Raw genomic sequence first — 23,734 nt, 5'->3', positions numbered from 1 at the left:
GAATTGAAGCCAATCCCGACAAGATCAAGGCCATTGAGCAGATTGAAGCACCAAAGCGCGTCAAGGATGTACGAAGACTTGCCGGTTGCATGGCTGCTCTCAGCAGGTTTATCTCTAGGTCTGCTGAGCGCGCCCTGCCGTTTTTCAAAATATTGAAAAAGGCAGGTTCAATGAAATGGACTCCGGAGGCGGAGGCTGCGCTGCAGGACTTGAAGAGATACCTGTCCTCCACTCCAACACTTGTCGCACCTAAGCCACAAGAGAAGTTGCTGCTGTATATAGAGGCAACCAATCAAGTGGTTAGTGCTGCGTTAGTAGCGGAGAGGGAGGCGGATGATGAGCCAGCAACCACGGCAGATGCATCCAGCGACAAGCAGGGGACTTCACCGACAAGCTCTGGTCCTGACAAAGATGGATCCGCGCAGGAGCATGAGAAGATGCATAAAAGAATGATGCAGTGCCCAGTTTACTTGGTCAGTTCCCTTCTGCAGGGGGCCAGGTCAAGGTACTCTGGTGTGCAGAAATTGCTTTTTGGCCTTCTCATGGTCTCAAGAAAGCTGCGCCATTACTTCCAAGCACATGAGATCACAGTCGTCACTCATTTTCCGCTGAAGAGGATACTGCAAAATCCAGAAGCAACAGGCAGGATTGTCGAGTGGGCACTGGAACTGTCAAGCTTTGGCCTCAAATTTAAAAGCACTTCAACTATCCAAAGCAGAGCATTGGCGGAATTCATAGCAGAATGGACGCCGACACAAGATGAAGAAATTCCAGAAACGAGCATTCCCGTCAACGAAGCAAGCAAAGAGTGGCTTATGTACTTTGATGGCGCCTTCTCGCTGCAAGGCGCCGGTGCGGGCGTGCTACTTGTTGCACCCACCGGAGAGCACCTCAAGTACGTAGTCCAGATGCACTTTCCCAAGGAAAAAGCAACGAACAATACCGCAGAGTATGAAGGATTGCTTGCCGGTCTTAGGATCGCAGCAGACCTTGGGATCAAGAAGCTCATTGTCAGGGGTGACTCCCAGCTTGTCGTCCGCCAAGTGAACAAGAATTATCAGAGTTCGTTGATGGAAGCTTACGTTGATGAAGTGAGGAAGCTAGAAGAACACTCTGACGGCCTGCAGATGGAACATGTTCCAAGAGCTCAGAACGACATTGCCGATGGCCTGTCAAAGTGCGCCGCACTTAAGTTACCTGTGGAACCAGGGATCTTTGTGCTCAAGCTGACTCAACCGTCCGTAACACAGAGCAAGAAGAGGAAGTTGATTTCTGGTGACTATTTTCCGGCAGAGCTCCCCGAAGCCGCCGTCAAGAAGGTCCTCAAGATCAACACCAAGGATGCTGAGGGGCAGTCTGCTTCGGCAAGCCCTAGGGTTTATTCCGTTGAAGCAGACGCTCCCGACAAGTTTTGCTCCGGCAAGCTTGCCGGGGAACGTCAAGCTCCGGCTGAGCCGCAGGTTCTCGCCGTAGAAGCGGATGTTCCCGCAGCAGCAGATGTGTCTTTAATCCTTGTTGTCGAGCCGCAAGCTCCAACATGGGCACAACAGATTGTCTGTTTCCTTCAGACAGGAGAACTTCCCGAAGAGCAAGAAGAAGCGGAAAGAGTAGCCCGGCAGTCAAGTATGTACCAGTTTGTCGACAACACACTGTACAGAAGAAGACTCAACGGTGTGAAATTGAAGTGTATTCACCGGGAAGACGGACAAAAGCTGTTGGCAGAGATACATGGAGGCATATGTGGTCACCACATTGGCGCAAGAGCACTTGCCGGTAAAGCGTTCCGGCAAGGTTTCTTTTGGCCGACAGCCCTCCAGGATGCAACTGCACAAGTAACCAAGTGTGAAGCGTGCCAGTTCCATTCCAAGCAGATACACCAGCCAGCTCAAGCTCTCCAGACGATCCCTTTATCCTGGCCATTTTCGGTCTGGGGGCTCGACATCCTCGGCTCCTTTCCCCGAGCTGTTGGGTGCTTTGAATACTTGTACGTTGCAATCGACAAGTTCACAAAGTGGCCGGAAGTGGAAGCAGTGAGGAAGGTGAAAGCACAGTCAGCAGTCAAGTTCTTCAGGTCGATTGTTTGCCGTTTCGGGATCCCTAACAGGATCATCACCGATAACGGCACGCAATTCACGAGCCGCACCTTCATGCAGTACGTCCAAGACCTTGGCGCCAAGGTCTGCTTCGCTTCTGTTGCTCATCCGAGAAGTAACGATCAAGCGGAGAGGGCGAATGCTGAAGTGCTGCGCGGGCTCAAGACCAGGACTTTCGACAGGCTGCACAAGTGCGGAAAGAACTGGATCGAGGAGCTGCCGGTGGTTCTTTGGTCGATCAGGACGACGCCAAATCGAGCCACTGGCCAGACACCTTTCGCTCTAGTCTATGGAGCAGAGGCAGTTCTCCCCACGGAACTCGTATATGGGTCACCTCGAGTGCTCGCTTATGATGAGTTTGAGCAAGAGCAGTTGCGACAAGACGACGCGCTGCTCCTTGAGGAGGACCGTCTTCAGGCTGCTGTACGAGCTGCTCGATACCAGCAAGCTTTGCGCCGCTACCATAGCCGCAAAGTTAATGCCAGAAGTCTCGAGGAAGGCGACCTTGTTCTTCGGTGCGTTCAGTCCGCCAAGAATTCCAACAAGTTGACGCCGAAGTGGGAAGGCCCTTACCGGGTAAAACGAGTCACTAGGCCTGGCGCTGTCCGCCTTGAGACCGAAGATGGCATTCCGGTGAGCAACTCCTGGAATATTAAGCATCTTCGTAAGTTTTACCCGTAGGGCGCGGTTGCCGGAACCTGTTCCGGCAACCACCTTTTGTACAAGTCTTGCCGATGTTGCATGTGATCCTTTGTACAAAGCCGGGTGCAGACCCCGTGCATAAGTAAAGCTCACGTGCTCCGCACATCCTGTCAATTTCATGCTTTCTACTATCTTTGCATGCGTTATCTGACACTTTGTGCAGCACCTACCCCCGGTAAGCAATAACGAGCCGTGAGGCTCCATATCTTTATTTTCTCTTCTTTCTTTTTCTCAAAAAGGAAAGGAAGGTTCCCTCGCCCACAAGTTTGCCGGGGGGAAAGGAGAAGATAATGGTGTGGACCAGGCGTCGTTCAAGCAAGTTTTCGCCTTACCGGGAAGCAAACGACAAAAAAGCTAAGTTGCCAAAGTTTGAGCAATCAGTTTTAATTTTTAAGTTATCTTCCTCGAACGACCGTACTTTGTATGGAAAACCTGTGCGCGGAGGAACCAACTCGTAGCTAGTTGCGCCCTTACTTTGTTTCGAGTCCGCTCGACAACTTAAGTGAGCTGCGACTAGTTGCGACAAGGTTTCTTATCGGTAGCGGCACCGCCAGCAGGCTGCTGATGTCCCGCAGTCAGCGCTCGCGGCCCAGGTGCCTGCACCGACAAGTTCCCTAAAAGCGTAAGGCAAAAACATACAAAGGAAGGAATCAAGTAAAGGAAACAATATAGCAATCTCTACCCAAAATAGAGTTATATTACAAGATAGCTTGTCGTAGCTCTAACAGATTGTTCTCATGACATGACCAACAGCGACAAGAAAAAGAGAAAACGGGCGGCCAAAATCTCTCCTTCGACCGGCGCCCTGGAGCTTGACGCCCAGGGGAGCTTGATGAAGATACCTTCGCCGGCCTTCAAGTAGGCGCCGGACTGGGGCTCTTCGGAGCCTGGCGCTGCAGCAACGGCGGAGGGATCGGCGGTCGGCGCAGCGCCTGACGCTCCTGCGACCTCGGGACCGTCAGTGCGATCGCCGGATCCCTTGCCAGCTTTTGCGGTGGCAGCTTTGGCGGCCTCTTCGCCGGCGGGATCATCAGCGCCGGCCTCTCCTTCAGTGGCAACGGCGTCGTCGGTGTTGCTGCGCGCGTTCTCCTCGCCGGCGACCTCGGTTTCCATTGGCTCCGCGGCAGATGGATCTGATGAACGGAAAAAGGAGAAAAGTCAAGCAAATACTCAAAAAGAAAATTGGAAGAAGAAGAACCCAAGGGAAGTTTTCAAGCAAGAGGATTACTTGCACTGGGATCTGCGGTCATGGTCTCAGCCACCGGGGGGTCGCCAGTGCTGTCCCTTGCCGGAGAACTATCCCTTGCCGGAGAATTCTCCCTTGCTGGAGAATTCTCCCTTGCCGGAGAACGCTCCCTTGCCGGGGAATCCTCCCTTGGCGGTGTAGTCGAAGCAGATGGCATTTCGGGAGCGGCTTCCGGGTCCTCCTGGTGAGGCTGCTCTGCTCCTACACAAACCAACAGTCAGATATCAGCAAAGAAAGAGCAACCATGCGCGCCTGACAGCAGGAAGTAAAACTATATACTCACGCTGGGGGCTGCTTTGGGGAAGAGTTGCCGGGTCCGGCAAGATGGTCTCGGACACGCCCTCTGCTGTCGCGGTGGGTTCGTCCTCGATGACAATCACCGGGACCTTGGCTCTCTTTGCCGCTCTCTGGGCCAGAGTCCTGAAAAGGAACAGGTTCGGAGTAAAGCAAATCAGATGCAAGACAAAACAACAAAAGTTGAAGAACTACAAGAACAGCAAAGAATCTTACTCTTCTTCTTCCTCGTCGGAGCTGAGCGCGGAGAGATCGAAGTCCGGCTCGCCTCCGGTGCGACGAGGCGGAGGAGTAGGTTCCCTTGCCCGCTTGGCAGGAGCAGTAGCGGTGGACCGGGAAGACCCCGCTCCAGTTGCCGCAGCGGCGTGAGGCGCTTCCGCGGCAAGCGTGTCGCGCGGCACGACGGCTGTTGACCCGTCTGCCGCCCCGCTACGTCCACGGCCTTGCGGAGACGCCTTCTTGGTGGAGCTGGGGGCTCCGCTTGCAGCAAGCTGTCTGAAGGTTCGGGTCCGACAAGCTCTCCCTCGCCGGGCTCGCTCGACTCATCTTCGGGCCCGACAAGCTCTTCCTCGCTGGCAAACGCCTCGCGCCCGGCAAGGCTTGCCGCCTCTGCTGCCTCTGCCTCCTCCACGGTGAATCCAAACTCACCCGCGGCAGCGGCTACCGCCGCCTCTTCCAGCCTAGTGGCGATGCGCTGCATCTCCGCGTCGGTGGTGTCGCGAGTAAGGCTCTTCTGCTCGTTGGAGCGGACCGGCACTTCAACCAAGCCGTCAAAGAACTCCTGCACAACGACGTCTGCCGGTTCTTGTCAAGTTGGGACAATTCCATGCGAGTCGCACAGCGGCATCATTGCACGGATGCGGTCGAGCGAGGAGTTGTTGCACAACGGAACGACACCCCTCGGCAACATGAATGGATGTTGAGGATCGCGCTTGAACAGTTCCAGGAGCATCGCGTCCAGCTCCAGGACAGTGAAGTTGAAGTTGAGGCCCGGGCGCAGCCTCATGATGTCCGCCGTGTTCTGGAACTCCCAGGCGGGTCTCCTTCTCTCCTGCAGGGGGGCGATGCGGCGGCGAAGAAAATCTGCGCCAACGGCGCCTACGGTGAGCCCGGCAAGCCTGAGACGAAGGATCCGGGTGACGGCAATCTTCAGCCTATCGTCTTCCGGGGCCACGTTGCTCCAATCATTGCCGCGCGCTATTGGGGCTTGTCGCAGGACGGTAAATGGCTGCGGGTTCTCCTCGACAATCCAGCACCACTCTGCTCTCCATTCCTCCCACTTGCTGCGGAGCTCTCCCTCCAGATAAGCTTCCTTCTTGCCGACTCTCGAGATCCAGGCGATTCCGCCGGATAAAGGCTCTCCTCTCTCGACTCGGGGCATAAAGAAGTGGCGAAAAAGGGCTACGTTTGGATGGACTCCGACAAAGTTTTCGCAGAGATGTGCGAAAACTGCCATGGTCAGAATGATGTTGGGGGTGAAGTCAAGGAGGCGGAACCCGTAGGTGTTCATGATGTCACAGAAAAATTCAGAGAAGGGCGGGCAGAGCCCGCAGTAGAAGAACAACGCGAAGAAGGGGTATCCGTTTGGGGCCAGTTCCGAAGCGGCAGCCGGGAGTACCTTCGTGCGCGGATGCGCTTGCGTCTCCGTCGACCAGAAGAGGTAGTAGTAGTCCCTCAGCTCCTTCGCGGCAAGCTGAGGGGGGAAGATGGCCCGCTCCTTTCGCAGCGCCGCGAGCCGCTGCGCCTCGACCGATTTCACGCCCTTCCCCTTGTCGACTTTCGGAGCCATGGCAGAGGTGGTGGGGGAGATCGACGGCGTTGGTGGTGCTGGTGGCAATGGGGGGCGGAGCGCTGCTCTCTTTCAGCTTCGGGAAGAAGGGGGGAGCGGCGGAGATTTATGAAATTGGAGTAACAACCGGCGAGATGGGCGAACTGCCCCTGTTTCCCCTGCTTATAAAGAGGGAGGGGGCGGACGTTTTGTCCTTCCGAATAAAGAAACCACCCACGATCTCTCCCACGATGCCGCATTCGACGCGTGCCATTGGGGGAGGGCGCGGTGGATACGGAGTAAGATACGGCGTAACCCAGACCGCGCGTGCCCGTGCCCTGTTTTGGGCCTGGCCCAACAGCGCTCGGCACCGTGTGTGGCCCAGGCCCGGGGGCTCCTGTCGGTGTACTAGAGTAGGGGTACCCTAGTATCCCGAACTTGTGCACGGGCAGTCACAGCACCCCGCGGCAAGGCTTGCCGGGTGATCGCTAAGGTCCTCCATGGTTCCTTTGGAGCCATTCAAGAACAAAGTATTCAAGCCAAGGAGACAAGGCCCCGACAAGAGGAGCTTGCCGGGAAGGCCAACCAAGGCATCTCAAGGAACTTGCCGCGACGCGCCACGCGTCCCGGCAAGGCCCGGTGAGCGACAAGCCTCCAGACGCGACAAGACAACGGCCGCGACAAGGCGCTTGCCGCGGAAGGCTACCACTCTGTACCCACGCTCCAGCACATCCACCAACGTGTCGCCCTGGGGCCTTTCCAGGCGCGCGTGGCAAGAGGCTGTGCAGCCAGCGGTGCGCGGTGGCAAGCGACGCTGACAAGATCGCCATCGTGGCAAGCGGTGGCGTCCCTGACGGTCCTTTTTGCACTATTTGGGCGACGCAGACGTGCATTCAATGCCTTTGTCCCCTGCCGTCAGGGTTAGGCATGATACACTGTATAGGTAGTTGTACCAACCGCAACTGCTTTTCCATTTTTACCCTTGTCTGCGTTGCCACCTGTCGGTGACCCCTTTAGCATATAAAAGAAGGCCCATGCGCAACGTAGAGGAGGTTCGGTTGGAAGCCAGAAAAACACTCACGCTCGGTCTCGTTAGCAGCTAGAGTGTACTGTAGCACTCAGCGCTCCCGAGCAAGAACTCAATACAATCAGAGAAGCAGCAGTAGGAGTATTATCTCTCCGGAGAGCTCCGAAGCTGGGTAAACTGCTCGTGTGCTTCGCCTCGATCCGCTCTTCGTGCGGCCTCCGCCCCCCGCCGAACCGAAAGGGGCTCGGTCCACCGGTCCCCATAGGTGTTCGTGGATCAGCTTCCCCGACACGAGGATGACAACTTTAATTGTCAAGCATGATAACTTTCTTTTCAGATAACAAGTTTCAGTTTTTTTAGGGGGGGGGGGGTTGTTTTTCTTTTTTTAAGACAATTTTAGTTGTAAAAAACGTCAGGGCCGAATTGCTTCGTGCCACACGTGTGGCACTTATCATTTTTTTAGGAACAAAGAATGTTTATTGACTTCCAACCAAAGAGCACCGGAGTGTGGCTTGAGCCTTGAGGTACTCCGTACTTGCAAGGTACTACTCCCTCCGTTCCTAAATATTTGTCTTTCTAGAGATTTCAATAAGTGACTACATACGGAGCAAAATGAGTGAATCTACATTCTAAAATATGTCTATGTACATCCGTATGTGATAGTTCATTTGAAATCTTTAAAAAGACAAATATTTAGGAACGGAGGGAGTAGCATGCTATACCGTCGCCAGGCTGGCAAACATGACAATGCAGGAGCTCATGCACTTGCATGTACCTAGCATTTCTTGTAAGGTCCAGTCGAATTCAAGCATGTCGTCTCCTTTTGCAGTACATATATGCCGCTGTTGTGTCTTGTGTTTAGAACATAGGCAAAGACCTTGTTTTTTTTTCTTTTGCAGAATCCGGTCATTACTTCTTTAGTGAAAGAAAATCATGGAAAATGAAAAAGGACAACATGCAGCGCGAAAGACTAGTATAGACTATGTATACAATATAATCGGAAAAAGGATGGTGTATGTTTTCCTAGAAATATCACTTTTCTAATACTTGAAAATGATGGTCTTCTCGAAATAAGTCTTTTTCTAGTGTGTTTGCGATGTTTTTTCCTTTAAGAATTCTGTGAGAAAAATTGATGTGAAGTTGGGCTGCAAGTTGAATAGGTACCCATGAGCCTGTCTTCAGGCCTATATAATCCAACCTGTGCACCAGAAGAAAAACAAATGTTATATGAGGAGCCCAATACTCCGAGGGCCCAACTAAACCATCACATGGCAAATCCCGGAGTTGGAAATCAATAAAGAGCAACTCGATCCAAACGGACGGCGCTTTTGTCCGCTTTTTGTCCGTTTGTGTCGGCCGCCCGCCCGTCGTCCGCCTTCTTTTAGATTTGTATCGGCATCGCGCCCAACGCGCCGACCCATTTCATGACCGCGCGCGCTTTGGATCATGCCAGCGGCCATGCCAACGCGCGGGAAAGGTTCGCGCGCGGGGGGTAATTCGGCCTAGTGCGCGCTGGCTTCAGCGCTCCAGAGCGCGGGAAATGTTCGCGCGCGCATTTTGGCACGCCCCGGCCGGCGCTCGTTATAAAGACAGCGCTCCCTCCACACTCAGTCCGCCACCGCCGCCCACTCGTCTCGCCCCCTCTCACTAGCCTCGCCGCCTGTGCGCCACCATGTCGACGCGCATCCTCGACGCTTCGGATTTTTGCGGAGTCCGCGAGCGCCCCTCCGTCGCCTTCTCCGTCGAGATCTTGTTTGGCGAGAAACGGCTCGTCCTTGGCACTTTCGACACCACTGAGCAGGCGGCCCGCGCGTACGACGCAGCGGCGTGGCGCCTCCGACGGCCGAGACGGGAGATGAATTTTCCCGACGTGTCGAGCCAACGGGCGCAGGATCTGGCGCCTCTCCCGCGGCTTTTCACGGACGAGGATCGTCGCGTCCACCGGAGGCGGATGCATCGCCTCGCCCTCGCCGAGATGGACTTGCAAGCCTTGGTGCTGTGGCGCGAATGTTTCCCGCAGGACATCGTCGACGAACGTCAGTTCTATGAGCAGAGGAGGATGGAGAGGAAGGCCAGGAGGACGGAGCGAGCCGGCTATCGGGAGGGCAAGCGTACGCGAAAGCTGACCGCTCAAATGAGACTGAGGCTGCGAGAAACATCGGGGTGGGACTTCGCGGACGAGCATGCTGCTGACGACTATATTCAGACATCGGAGGAGGACATTACCGAGTCAGAGTCGGATAGCGACGAGTAGTTGATCTTTTCTTTTATATATGTACGCAAGAACTATCTATGTATCCTTTTTCATCGGAAAAAAATGGCCGGCGGCGTCCGCCACGAAGCCGGCGGTGGAGGTTGTGCACGCGTGGGGAGGAGAGAGGGCGCGCGCGCGTCCGTCTTGTGTCCGCGCCGACGCAAATCCGGCTCAAAAATGGGCCGAGAATGGGTCCGCAGGCGGACGAAAGCGGACGCGCATCCGTTTGGGTCGGCGCGTCCGTTTAGGTCGCCGCGTTGGGCCGTCTTTTCTATCCGCGCCGACCCAAACGGACGCTGGCGAATGAAATGGATCGCCCCATTGGAGTTGGTCTAAGTAATGCGTTTATAGACAAGGACATATTCTACCATTCTCTTCTGTGTGAAAGTTGAAACTTACCTTTTTAAAAAGTTTTAGCATTTGATACAATCCTAGTTGCGTAAGCAGGCCGGTTTCAACTTTCACATCACAGTAGATAATATGTGAGTTTGTATATCAAGTCAGGTGAAACATATTTGGATTTTTTGTAGTTTTTTTGTATTTTTACGAAATTTCAGATATATGCTACCAAATTCAAATATTGCATAAGTATGACCCTGCCGCTGCCCACGAAGACAAAAAGGTACTTTTCGCTGTGTTTCGGACAAAAAGTCTGCGTTGGCGTAACACACATAAGTAAAAGGAGTCTTAGTTGCCCACAACTGCGAAGAAGGAAGTCTTCCTACCGAAGGTGTTGTTTTACACCCGAGCTCATGTGAGCTCGGTTGAACGGTTAAAAAAATGAAAAAAAAACAATAAATTCTGAACATTTTTTGTGTGAAACATTGACAAAATGTTTGTTGGCTTGCAAAATTTCATCACCATATGACATTCATGGCAAAAAAAAAATTGATGCTCAAAAATGTTATATTCAAACACATTCAGGAGCATTGATTGTGTCTTTTTCGTCACGATTTCCGCGTATGTCATATGGTGATGAAATTTTGCAAGCCAACAAACATTTCGTCAATGTTTCACACAAAAAATTAGAATTTTTTGATTTTACTATTCACTTGAGGTCACATGAGCACGGGTGTAGAACAGCTGCGTCTGTCTTCCTACCCACAACAACGCAAAAGGTTCTCCTCTCCGAATTTCGTTCGCCAAATCCTCGCACCATCAGGACCTTGTCAATGATGAAAATCCATTCAAGCGAAGAATAGTTTGAACTGTGCATTGTGAAGGAATTTCACCTTTCAATATACACCGACCATGGCAAGCTTTATATCGTGCTCAGTGAAAACTTTTGTAATTACTCTCATCCATCTACTCATCTAGATGTTGCAAACCTCGTAGACATTGTCCCTCATGCTATTACTGTCATTGTCCGCGCGCGCCATGACCTGTGCTATCCACGGACGTGAGCCAGATGCCGCCAAGTCTGCCAATAACAACAATATGACGTGGGGCAAAGTTTAGGAGCTTGGCACATCTAGATGAGTAGTTGTGTGCGATTAATTGGAGATTTTATCATCGAGCATGGTGTAGGCTTGCGATGGTCGGGTAGATGGAAAGGTGAAATTCGTCCTCGACGATGCACGGATTAAATGGTTCTCTGTCTAAATGGATTCTTCTCGTCGATATGGTCCTGGTGGCGCGAGGGTTTGGCCAGGAGGAGCTCTGGTGTGTAGTGGATGCCCGGGGGCGCATGGTTGCATGGGGAGAGGAGGTTTGAGTTGGGTGGGCAATGAGGAGTTCTTTTCTTTTGGTTGGCCTCAACAACATCAAAGAAAAGCCAGTTTTCGTTCGGCCCTGCAATTAAGAGGCCTTTTCGTCCAGGATAACCATGAAAAATATACCCTTTTTTTGCTTTTGCAATTTCTTAATTTGATATTATAGATTTGAAATTTTGGAAATAAAAATATTTTAAAAAATCCACGTATTTGGGCAGACTGGTCGCATCATGAGGTAGATTTTTCTTATAAGAACGTAAGTAGAATTAGTCACGGAAAGATCGCATAATGCCCTTCTCACTTTTGTTTTCATATTTTCAAAGCAACTCCAAATGCGAGTACGGATGTTATAGGATACGAACTCCAAGCGGATACTGCTCGAATACGAATACGGATGGTATGTTTACTTGGTTTGGAGTGTATATGAATATCTTACAAGTTAGCGGCACATTAGGCAAAACAATTAAGTCAGCAACAATGTGATAAAAAATAACTGAACCACGACATATAGCCAGTCAATGATAGACGATAACTACTACTATAACGCGTAATAGTTTCTCAGTTTAATCCTGAAAAAGAGTAAAAATTGACCAGTTCTTAGGTTTTTATTTGTATGGAGCTTGTTATTTTAGGGCGAACATACTAGCAAGGTTGCTGAAACAGCAAATGCCATCCAGACTCAATAACCATGATAACGACGGTTAATCACTTGTGACAGACATAGAGGCAGCAAGTGCCAAGCCAATTCGCATGCAATGCAAAGTTGTTTCCTACATTACGAATTTAGGAGCAGCTAAACAACATTGATCCGAGCTCACTCCTCTCCTCCCTGCGAGCTCTTCACCTGCTGCTGCAATGCGACCCTACAACGCACCACAAGAAGCAACAACTGTCACGTAGGTGAATCTGCAGTGTGAAAAATCCTGCGACTTGGAGGCTTCTTCCTCTTACCTGATGTCTCAGCCAGACGCACAGGTGGGCTTGCGAGGGGGAAGCTGGGGATGAGGAGTTCTCTGAAGAAAGCAGACAAAAACAGCATCAGTAATTGTTTCTAGATAGACCTGACTGACAGTATCGTTCAGCCGGGCTGAAGCTTTCCGTTGTTGTACTGACCTTGAGCTTGGGCTTGAGCGATTCCACCGCAGCCGTTGAGCTGCTGTTTGCAGCTTGCTGGAGAAAATGGCGGGAGATGGATTAAGCACGCATGGTCAGATGCAGTTCTGAATGAAGATATGTCATGGCTGAATAAGTTGTTGTGTTGTGGTGTCTGACCTTGCCAAGGACCCAATCCGCGGAGTCGAAGTAGGCACGCTCATGGTCCTGCATCATTAGATTTAGAATGCAACCAAGCTCATCAAGGAAACGGCCAGATGTGTTCTTCTAGAGATACTTCATGCTTGACAGTGCCTATTTCTGCTCAGTAGTAAAACACTAGCGCTGTTACCTTTGATATGAGCGGCTTCTTGGGCGCCATCCCGCCAAACTTCTTCTCCATGCCGCACGCCTGAAGAAGAACAAGACACGGTATCAGTATCAGAAGAAAATAAACGTATCCGAGACTGAGCAGAGACAGGGCCTCCGCCAAACGCGAAGGAAAAAGCTACGGGATCAGGTTGCAAAGCTCCGCGACACGCTCGGCTAGCTTCCCTGGACGGACGGAAGAAAGATGCATGCACCTCTGCGTAGGATAATAATTTGCTATTTGTTTCCTAACCGCACGTCCGAAAAAGTTGGATCGCTCGAGGCGATCAGGGAGGCGACTAGGGGTCCCTTGCGCGCCGCCAGTGACGCCGCCGGTTCCCTCTCTCTTCGTCGGCCGCTCCGGCGGCGGGAGGGAGGGGGAACCTCGGGTCTGTTTACTAGGTGGGCGTGTGGTAGGGTTAGGGTTGAGGGAGACGCTGCCGAGGCCGTTGCGGTGGCGTCGCGTCGGAATAAGTTTCTCCGGGCTCCGTTCGCGGTCAGGCGGGGCTTTTGCCTTCGTCTAGGAGCCAGCGGTGTTGGGGATCCCCGGATCTCGTCGAGGTCGCGGGCTATGGTGGTTGGAGGTCCATCGGCACTGGCCGTTTGGATCCTCAGATGGGCGATGGAGGTAGGGAGACGAAGACCTTTCTTCTTCCTTGTTGGTACGATTTGCTGCTGCTGTTCTTCTCCTTCCTCTGCGCTGATGCTGGTGGGAGATCCTGCTTTGCCCGGGTGGATGGCCCGGCCGCGGTGCCGAACCGGTCGGATGACTCGTGATCTCTTCCTTCCGGAAGGGACACTTTTCACGGTACTCAAAGCCAAAGATGGCGACGGCTGTTGCAGGTGTGTTGGATTGATATCCATGCCCTCTCAGCGCTGGTGTCAAGAAAGGAGGAAGCAGCGTGGTCGAAGATGATGACCTGTTTGCGACTGGTTGCAGATCCTTTTGCTGCAGGGGTCTTCTCTCAAGATTCAGGGATGATGACACAGGGCTCCGGAGATCTTCTTGTGTTATGGTTGTCTTAGGGTACTCTAGGTATTCTTGGTCCTTTATTTTTGCGTTTCAGTGTGCTTGTAAGGGTCACCTACTCTGTACTAATTCGTAATTTGAATGAACAATTCCTAAAAAAAAAAAAAGATGCATGCATGCATGCACGCACGCTTATCCGTCTGCTCAGGGTACATGACACGGACAGACAATTATCCCGACCGACGCGACGGCGTGCATGATACACGCACCCAGCCATGTCCCCGGCCGGCATCAGTCGGCTCGGACGCCCGAAAGATTTGGCCAAAAGCGGGAGCGTTCACGAACCCACTTTTCGCGCCAAACCAGCAACAAAATCATGGCCATCGACGTGGTTACCTCTGATTCACGAGAAGGCACTAAAAACATGTGAGCGATCTAGCGATGGCGATCCCCTAACAAAGCCCACGAAAGCGACGCAAGGGTCCGACTCGGGTCGATCCTCACCAGAGGGCTCGTTGCCGCCGCCGTGTCGACTTGTTGGCGCCGTGGTGAACTGCTGCTGACACGGGAAGGTACCACAGCACAGGTGTTTGTTCATTCGTACTGTACTACGTAGCTAGCTCGGAGCTGGCTGCAGAGGTGACGCAGGCAGGCCAGGTGGGAGATTCTTGCTTGGGCAGTGCCGGTGTGGCGGCCAGTGAAAGTGTGACAGCAGCAGCGTGGGCAGACAAGCGGTGGCCCGTCGGCCATCATGGACGCACACGCACATCATCTTTTGTTTCCTTCAGAGCCTTTTGATCGGTCAGTAGATTCTTGAGCCGCACGCGGACATGAGACTGCGTAGAGTTTAGCCTTCCTGCCCTTCATTAGCTCCTTGTTGGTACGGTACGTCGTTAGCAAATGTTGGTGCGCGTGGTGTCAGTAGGAGCAATCTGCAATGGCTGCACGTAACCGATGCTGCAGAATCCATCTTTAATGGAGTAGATTAGGACATTGCTGGTTTGCTAAGTAGGTGCTGAGGATAAGAGCGTCTTCTTCATTAAGGTGCGCGAGCGCGTTAGGTAATGCGCTCTAGGAACTTGCTCTCAATGGTTAAGGCCGCCGTTTTGCGGATTAAAACCGCTTCTAGTGTAATGAGGTTCCAAATTAAGATGCACTCAAATACTCCCCCATTCCATAATATAAGAGCGTTTTTGACACTACACGTACGAGGAAACTGACAAGTTAACCATTTTGTTTAGTGGGTGGGGGAGCACTACAGCGTATCATCAAACAGAAAAACAAAGGAGAAATGACATAGCCAAACAGGTGATACGCTCATGGGAGAAGAGAGATAATTGACGGGCTTACTCTGCATATTTATGTCAGAGAGGTAGGGTGGACAGGGACAGGGCACAAGGTAATACAGACTGAGAAGAGCTTCATAAGCAAGCCCTGTTTCCCAAGTTGGGTTAGTTGAAACTCCCAATCTTTCTCTGTTATGCATCAATGGCGTTCATGTACAGCTAATATCTGAACGTATTACTCACTCCACCGATCTCTCTACCAAGTTACCAACTAGTACAAGTCTCCCATAATACAACAGAAGGCTCAGCCAAGGAAACCACTGCAATCAAGTCGCGGGGATGTCGGAGACTACCGAAACAAGAACTTGAAAATTGTAATCATCGATCATGCATCACTGTTCCGCCGGCAGACAATACACAGAGGCTATGGGGAGCTTACCTCTTCATCCATGGAAACCGATGATGTCTTGGCTTCACCGCAGCCCGCCATCCCCCGCTCCTCTTCCTTCTCCTCCCTCGCCGCTCTGCAAAATAAGGCACGGCAAGCGTGTTGAAGGTTCAGTGCTTGGCTACGACCCAAAATAAACGGCAAGATGGAGATGGCGAGAAGCTTTGGCATGAAGATCGGGAGGAAAATGTCGTGAAATGAAATCGGCGAGAAGCGTGTTGGGTAGTTGAGAGGGGAGGAAAAACCTTGTGTAGCCTGTGTCTGTGTGGGTGGGAAGAAGAGGAGGAGGAGGAGGAGGCAAGGAGGGACAAGTCAAGTGTGAGCAGAGAGGGGTGAGGCGATATATATAGAGGTCGCACGCGTGAGAACCGTAAAGACCTGGTGCACAACGCAACGGACATCACATACATGCCTACCGCATGCTACAAAATGCATGACTCTCGTTTAACTAGCCTGAGAGAGCATCCTCTCTGCTCCGAGACACTCTCAAATCAACGGCTACCCGTGGCACATACAGCGGTGTATTTTTTCGAAAAAGGGTGAATTTTATTGGCTCAAAATGGAGCATCAAGAGAATACATAACACAATGAGCATACACCCGGCCTTTGCATAATTAGGATGCACGCAGCCAATCCAACACACACACGCACACCAACAACTAGCAAAGTCATAAGACCATGTGTCGGCGAGGAAAAAAAGAAAAAGAAGAAGCCCAAAGCGATCAAATCAGTGATCGACAAACTACAAATGAGACTTATATCCGCACAAAAACCATTGACACCACAATGATATGGAGGATCTTCAACAACAACACCTCCAGGAAGGGAGCGGCACTCAAGCGTTGTCGTCACCGGATCTAACCACAAAGGTCCGAATCTAAGTTTTCACCCTGAAGAATCAGTCGAAGCAAATCCGAGCAATCCTCCAACAAGGTAACGACGTAAAAAATCATCGCCTTTGCCAGGTGTAACCACTCGAGTCTGACCTAGGTTTTCATCCCGGAGCTCGAGACCTGGTGCACGCAACACCATCATCCAAGTCATACAAGTGTTGTCGCCCCCGCTTTTTCAAAATCCCACCAGCTGCAATTGGATAGCCACCACTCCACAACTTACCCTCTGCGTCAAGTCATTGTCCATAATTTGTATCATATCACTGAAGTCATCCACCAGGTCAAGAGATAAAACCTCCCGAAGTCTTTTCGATGATCTCCGCTGTCGTGGATCCATAGGAAGTCGTTGCAAAGCAATCTACATTCAGCACCATCCGGCAGATATGATCTAGATCACCACCACCAACCAAAAATCGCAGCGTTGTACCGGCACCGTACACGTGGAAGGCGAGCAGATCGCCGCAACCCCACATGCTCAGCGCAACAATCCTACGGGCCGCCGTGGACACCTTGCGTCATCCCGGCGTCATATCCTTGAAGAACGTCGTCGCACGCCACAAGGATGGCCCCGAGGCCAGCCGAAGAGGACACTACCCCAACCCCGGGCCCGGCACCGGCAGAAGAGGGACACCGGCGACAGGACGAACCTCGCTGGGCCGAGATCTGACACGGAGAGCGAATGCGGAGGGGATCAGGACTATTGGTAGGGATGACGGGCGGGGCGGGGAGTAGGCCGTTGCCAGAGACGCACCAGCGGATGGCGGAGCGGCTGGCGTAGGGCACAGAGGCTGGCGGACGGGCGTGCCGGCGGGGAGGCTGTAGCCGGACGAGGCACCCAACCGCCACCATCCCGGGAGCCGGCGCGGGCTTCGCCGGCCACTCCTCCGGTGGCGGCGAGGTGGTGGAGGGGCTGGGAGGGGGGTTGTGGTGGCTGGTCGCTGGAGTTCCCCCGCCGTCGGCAGGGATGGCGAATCGAGGGACGCGGAGTTCTAGTTATTGTATTGCAATGTATAGCAATGCTCATGTTTTAGTTAGACATATACATATATTGTTCTTATTTTTTTAAAATATACAGTACTTATTTCATGATACATTTATTTTCTTTGCTTGCTGCATGGCATGACCTCAGTTTTTGTTGGCGCCGTGTACTGTTCATGTGATGCCTGTATTGCTCCTACTGATTTGCGCCTGTTTTCCAACCATAAAAGGCCGCACTTTATACGTGCAGCTAAACAGTAGCGTGTAGCTAGGGTTTGTTAATAATAATAGTGGTTTGGCGAGAAACACGTGAGGTCAAGCCAAATCCAATCAATGAGACATCGAGATGTGAGCGGGACACGTCGTGCAAAATCTTGGTGTGTGTCAGGTGGGTCTAATTAGCGGACAGGAATAAGTCACCCCAGCGTCCCAAAAAGCTTCTAGATATCAGTAGTGCCCTATGGAACCACATAATCCATTTGTTTGAAACGCCACTATACATTGGCAACACACACTTCTAATCTGAAAAGGAATGGAATTGGATGGGTAGATAGTCCGATTGTTGCTCCCGAAACAACCCGGATCAAGCCCATGTGTTGTGTGCAGGAGGCGGCTCAGGCGAGCACCCCGGGCAGCACCGCCACCGCCCCCTCCTGCCGGCACCGGCAAGCTCTGCCTGAGCAGAGTTCATCGGTGATTCGCGGTGGCAGGAATTCCTCTCTCACGTGGGGCGTTGGGATAGGTCAGTCCAGCGAGGCATGGTGTCGCTCAAACGACAGAGTGGCCTAGGCCATCGGCGGTCTCTTCTTCTAGGCGGTGGCTTCCAGGTGGCACGACTTCGGGTGTGCTTTATGGCGTCTTCCAAGTGACGGTCGTTGGGACGCACGATGGTGGGGCTCCGGTTAGGACACGCGGCACTTGTCAGGGTTACGATTAGGGGTACGAATAAGGGGCAGAACCTAGCTACGGCGTAGGTGTAACACTCGGTGTTTAACGAGTTCAGACCCCTCTCGGCAGAGGTAAAAGGCCTACGTCGTGTGCCCTGAGGCTTGCTTTGATTTGATGGGTATGGTTACAAAGATTGCTCGTGTCCGATCATAGAGGGAGGGTGCAGCTTATATAGAGTGCGCTGCAGCCCCACGTCCTCCATGCCGTTTGGGCATTTAATGACACTGAATAGGTCACTTACTAGTATAATGAGCCTCTACTACGACAGTTACAGGTAACGGTAGCTATGACTCAATTTAGTGGACGACTTAGGATCCCTCGATCGTTGTAGCTCCCACGACGCCCTCCTGGCTTCTTTGTCCGAGTGGTGGTCCATCAGCCGAGTGGCGTGTGATCATCTGAGTGTCGTCGAGTCGTCCGAGTGGACATCCTAATGTAAGTATCTGAACGTTGGCATGGTCCAGGGACCTACCTATGGTGATGATGGGCCCCATGTGGGTCCCGAATGATGGATCCTTGACCCTACCTGTGATAGGTGATGACACATCAGCACTGACCTGGTGGATGTGCACCTCGTGATCTAGCGATGGTGATCTGCCTTTCGTGCACTTGTTCTGGCCATACCGGCCCCTCGGTTTACGGGCCTGGGCAGAGCTCTCTCCTGCAAGGTGGTAATCTATAGTGGTGTGCTCCGTCTTTGGTGTTCCCACGGCGACGACCTCACTACAGTTTGTGGTGGCTACCGAAAGGTCTTCGTGAGGGTTCCTCGCTCGAGATTCAGTGGTTGGCTTTGGCAATGAGATGCAAACTATGGATGGCGGCTTGACGTAGAGGGATGTTCCTACATCAAAGACGGCCGCATATCACATGTAGTTGCTGCGATCGCAGAATAGTGGTGGCGACAACAAATGAGAGATGTCAACGGCGGTGCTACTCAAGCACCCACTCTAGGGCTTCGAGCTGAAAGCCTAGGTCAGGCCCGAGTTGGTTATACCTGGCAATGGTGATGTTTTTACGTCGTTATCTTGTTAAAGGCATTGCCTGCATATGCTCAGACTGGTTCTTCGGGGTGAAAACCTAGATTCTGGCTTAATCCAGTGATGATGGGCAATGACAATGTCTTTACGTAGTTGACGGCCCATAAGTATGACAAGTAAGAGTGTTGAACCCAACAAAGAGCACAAGGAATTGATAAGCGGCTTCAACAAGGTATTCTCTCCATGTGTTGTAAATTAGTAGTAACAGATAGCTTGATAACAAGATAACTGATAGCAAGTAACAAGTAATCAAAGTAACAAGGCTCAACAATGTGGCCCAATCCTTTCATTGCAAAGGACAAGCCGGAAGTACTTATATTAGCAAAGCATTCTCGAGTACACATAGGAATTTCATCTAGTCATAGGGGAGGATCTACACCCCAGGCCCCAAGGGCCCAGGCCCGGGGCGTGGTTTTTTATTAGCTATTACCATGCTATGTTTTTCATATGGGCCCGGGGCCTAGCCCACGACATAGCCAAGGCCCGGACGCCAAGCTTCCTCAACCATGACCTAGGCAACGCAGTTTGCACGCACGCGAGTCAGGAGCAGAGCGACCATGACAGCCACCTCCCATCATGTGAGTCGCGCCGTCGTCGGGCCGCCGACGATTTCCCCATGCCCCGTCCAGTCCCAGGGACTGCCTCACTCCTTGTCGCTCTTCTCCACGACATAGCCAGGGGCCGCCGATCTTCCTCAATACCCTGCTCGTCAGCTCCCCGCTGCTCAGGACTGTGGACTGTTGATTTGCTGCTGCTACTCTAGATACGTGGCATGAATACTTCATAAATTATAGATATGTTGGAAACGTATCAACATCCCTAAGCTTAATTCCTGCTCGTCCTCGAGTAGGTAAATCATTAAAAATGATATGAAGTGTGAATGCTAGCATAGTGCATAAGTTTGATCAATGATAATTTCAATCACTTTTCCTAGCATCATAAACCACAACTCCTTCTCATAAAACTTATCTTGATAAAGCAGCAATCAATTCACATGTTATGGTTTAAACAATGCATTCTCTTGAAACTTAGCAACCTCTGTTCTTAGTGACCAAACAATTTAAATTCAGTAATGTCTAAGTAAGAGCTCCACATACTCACTTATCATATAGCCTTGTATGATTGCTAATACTCAAAGCATATTTTTTAGAGCAAATAGTATCCATCGAACACAGAGAAAGATAGGGGCTTAATGTTTCAACTCCCAACTCATTTATCATAGAGATAATTGTCAACAAATAATAATTCATGATCAAATATACTTGAATGAATATATGTGCCTGGATATTTCTGCACCACATGATGCTTGCCAAGAGAGGTTGGAATAAGAAGTTGACTCACCAAAAATCAAAATGACAAAAAAGTAAAACATAAGCCCTTCACAGAGGGAAGCAGGGGTTTGCAGCGGTGTCAAAGCTCATTGCTTTAAGGATTTCAATATCTTCCATGCTAAACACATTATTGGTGGGTCCCATGCGGAATGAAAAGTTTACTCCCCCTCATGATTGCTAGTGCCACCTCTTTTGCTTTGGTGTCGGCATTGGTGTCCTCGATCATGAGCTTCTTTGATTGGGCGGCCTCCTTCATGTCGAGCTTCCTCCTCTTGGCGGCCTCGTCCATGTCAAGCTTATTCGTTTGGAGCTCCAAGTATATCTTCATTTGCTCTCCCTTTCCTTTGCTCCTCCTCTCCTCCCTCGGTTTCTTTTGAGTCATCATGCCGTGAAAAGTTCCTTGCAAGGCGGTGGATGATGCATCACGCTTCTCGGCCTCTTGAACAAATCTCCATTCTAAGCAACGACCGTCGTCCCTCCTTTCTTCTTTAGAATGGCATATTGATCTTTGAACTTGGGACAATCTTTGGTGAGCGACCAACAATATGTGAGAGTGAATGACTTGTTCTTATGACGGGCGTTGAAGGCTTCCAAAGATTGGAATGCCTACACAATCAAAGAGAAGACCACAAATGTAATAGCGAAGGACACAAGATGCAAGAAACATAAACATGGCATATCAATGGAAATATGAGCGGTCATACCAAGTCACTAACGGCCAGGCCACTCACAGGACGGGCTTCGACGCTCTCAAGCACGACACAATACTTGCTGCATTCTTGGAATGAACCCTCACCTCTTTTGGATTGAGTTGTTACCTAGGGTGCTCGCAAACTTGTAGGGCATAAACTTCCTCTGCTCATGAAAGGTTTTATGAATTCCTGTCCAAAAGACGGATCCTTTTTACTAGTCACCTTTCGTGGGGTCTTGGCCTATCTCCATTCCAACTCTCACAAATCAAAGTGTCCTCATTTTTGTTGTATGATCTCGTGCGAATGGTTTGCTTCCTTCTTTGTGCGTTGGTTCTTTGGGTGAGCTCATCGATAAACAATGGCTCCTCCGCAATGTTGACCTCTTGTTCCTCATTTTCACAATACAAGTCATCATCTTCATGCCATGAGTTGTCATGGTCGTCGGCCTCCTCTTCTTCATGGGCACCGAAGGGGTCGACACCATACTGTCCGCGGCCGTCTTGGCTTTGGGTCATGTCAGAATCAAAAGCTTGGCCTTGGCCGTCGATGTGGAAGACATAGACATGGCCCTCGTAGATGACATTCCCCATGAACAAGGTGTAGTCAGGTCATCGACCATCGGCGTCGGGAGTGGCATTTTGTCGAACAACTTGCCGGTGCCAGGAAGGTTGGCTGTAGGAATGGACCGGGGCTGCTTCCTTAGCATCCCATGGGATGACTCACTAGTGCCACTGAACCCACGCTTGAAAGTGAGGTCGATGACGGCCGGGGTGGCAGGGGTGGCCGACGCGATCATGCTGACGTCCCGCTACGTGGAGAACCGGGTCTAGCCATGCAGATGTGGCAGACAAAACCCAGGCGTCCCCAGAGTTACAGAGGAGCTCGGGGACTGTACTGCAAAGGGCAAATGGCCGACGACCATGTGGTCACCACGGCCATGGCAGAGGTGGGGAGAATGAACGGGCCGGATCGGCACAACCCTAGCATGACGAGGGCCTGCACCATTGCTGTATGTGTGGCCTTGGTAAGGATGGCCTCGCTCTGGTCAGTGACAGCCTTGTCCTGCATGGCCCGCTGCAAGGCCACGGTGTCAGGGGCGGATTTCTTCTATGCCCCCTTGTCCGTCGGCCCTCCTGTTTGTCGATTCCTTGTCAAGTCGCGCGAGATCCACCGACCTAAGCTGCGACCCTTCCTCTCGCCCTTATTCATGGCTGCGGAGCACGCAATGGAGGCTGGTTCACCGGGTTTTTCATGGCGCCGCCCATGGAGGAGGGAGGGGAGGGTGAGAAGGTTTTTAGAATTGAGGAAAAGTGGGTGTTGTGTGCCACCGATGGGCGGGACAGAGGAGGACAAAGGTGCGCCTACTGCGCATGCATGTTGTCCATTTTGACGCAAACACGACCAAATTTAAAATAGGAGTGAGTCGAAAGTGGACAGTAAACGAATATTCCATTTGCTCCTGCGCGTTGCGCCGTGTTTTGTGTCCGTTTACCTTAAACGGACGCGACCACACCATTTGGGACCGTGCTTAGGAGTTGGCCTAACAACATTTCTCCTTATAGACACACATGATGATTCTCACTCGACGGGTGGAAAACTCGTTCCGTCTACGCCAGAGATGGGGGTGACACCACCTTCTTCTACACCCATGAACACATTCAGATTTGGTTCATCCGGGTCATCTTCCGTGCCTCCTCGCCTCTGGAGCGATCGGGTTGACAACGATGATATTTCTGAGCACATGTTGTCGCCTCTGCTTATGGCGCCACTTTCTGCAACACTTCACCTGACGGCGGGGTTGGGGGAGGTTTCTGGACAGAGGAGTTTGGCGCCAGCCTCACGGCCGATGTTGGAGGAGGGGGTGTGGACAGGTAACACTGGGCAGGAGGCCCAGAATCGTTCCTCACCACCTTCGGAGCCCACGCCAGCGCGGTCGGTGTGGCATCTGGATGGTTCTTCCAGGTGTGCGGCTGTGGTCCTGACGAGGGTGAGTTGTGGGCAGGAGGCTCCTGATTCACCCGTGCGTAGCCCGGTACCTTGGTCGGCACCATCTTCACCGACACCGGCGATCGCTGGAGCGAGTGTACTGGAGGAGGGGGCGCTGGGAGGAGGTGCAGGCGGCGCCCTGTTGGCCCCATCTCCTTCACCATGACTTGTCAGGAGGGACGGCCACGTGGAGACTGTCCAGTCCCCGCGGGTCTGGACTACTGAGGAGGTGATCGTGTTTGGTGGGCACCATGACCCGGTGTCGCCTAGCACGCGTGTCAGTAACCGGGTCCAGGACCAACTAGATGCCAACGACTTCCAGCTAGAGCATGCTATGAGGGCCGCCAAGCTTCGGGACGTTGAGTCCTCTACAGGTATGAAAGTCAATAAGCAGTGTTGTATTATGCATTTTTCTGAGCATGAGTTTATTAGTAAGGCAAAAGTTTTAGGAGTGTCACTTGGGTCTAACGGGCAAGAAATCACTAAAGCGATCAATGATATACTCGACTTAAAGGCGGAGAGAGCGTCTGAGCTGATCCGAAATCTAGCGGTTGTCAGACCTATGACGGAGGCGTGAAAGGATCGATATGGTTAACTAGAGGGGGATC

At 51.8% G+C, this 23,734-nt stretch overlaps 1 protein-coding gene across 1 annotated transcript; it reads right to left on the bottom strand.

Annotated features, from left to right (window-relative positions):
• Window positions 1–11,719: 11,719 nt before the first annotated feature.
• LOC119296345 lies at window positions 11,720–15,569 on the bottom strand. The gene is made up of 7 exons (XM_037574740.1): window positions 15,507–15,569; window positions 15,253–15,337; window positions 12,541–12,600; window positions 12,369–12,416; window positions 12,210–12,266; window positions 12,048–12,109; window positions 11,720–11,959 (listed from the first exon to the last, which is right to left on the bottom strand). Exons 2-6 carry the CDS (start codon window positions 15,301–15,303, stop codon window positions 12,056–12,058), a joined length of 270 nt encoding a protein of 89 aa, XP_037430637.1. The 5' UTR covers window positions 15,304–15,337; window positions 15,507–15,569; the 3' UTR covers window positions 11,720–11,959; window positions 12,048–12,055.
• Window positions 15,570–23,734: the final 8,165 nt, after the last annotated feature.

Source organism: Triticum dicoccoides, chromosome 4B (genome assembly GCF_002162155.2).
Source record: "Triticum dicoccoides isolate Atlit2015 ecotype Zavitan chromosome 4B, WEW_v2.0, whole genome shotgun sequence".
Classification (NCBI taxonomy): domain Eukaryota; kingdom Viridiplantae; phylum Streptophyta; class Magnoliopsida; order Poales; family Poaceae; genus Triticum; species Triticum dicoccoides.
Note: the sequence above shows the minus strand (reverse complement) of the source record. Positions and strands in the feature narration are given on the sequence as shown.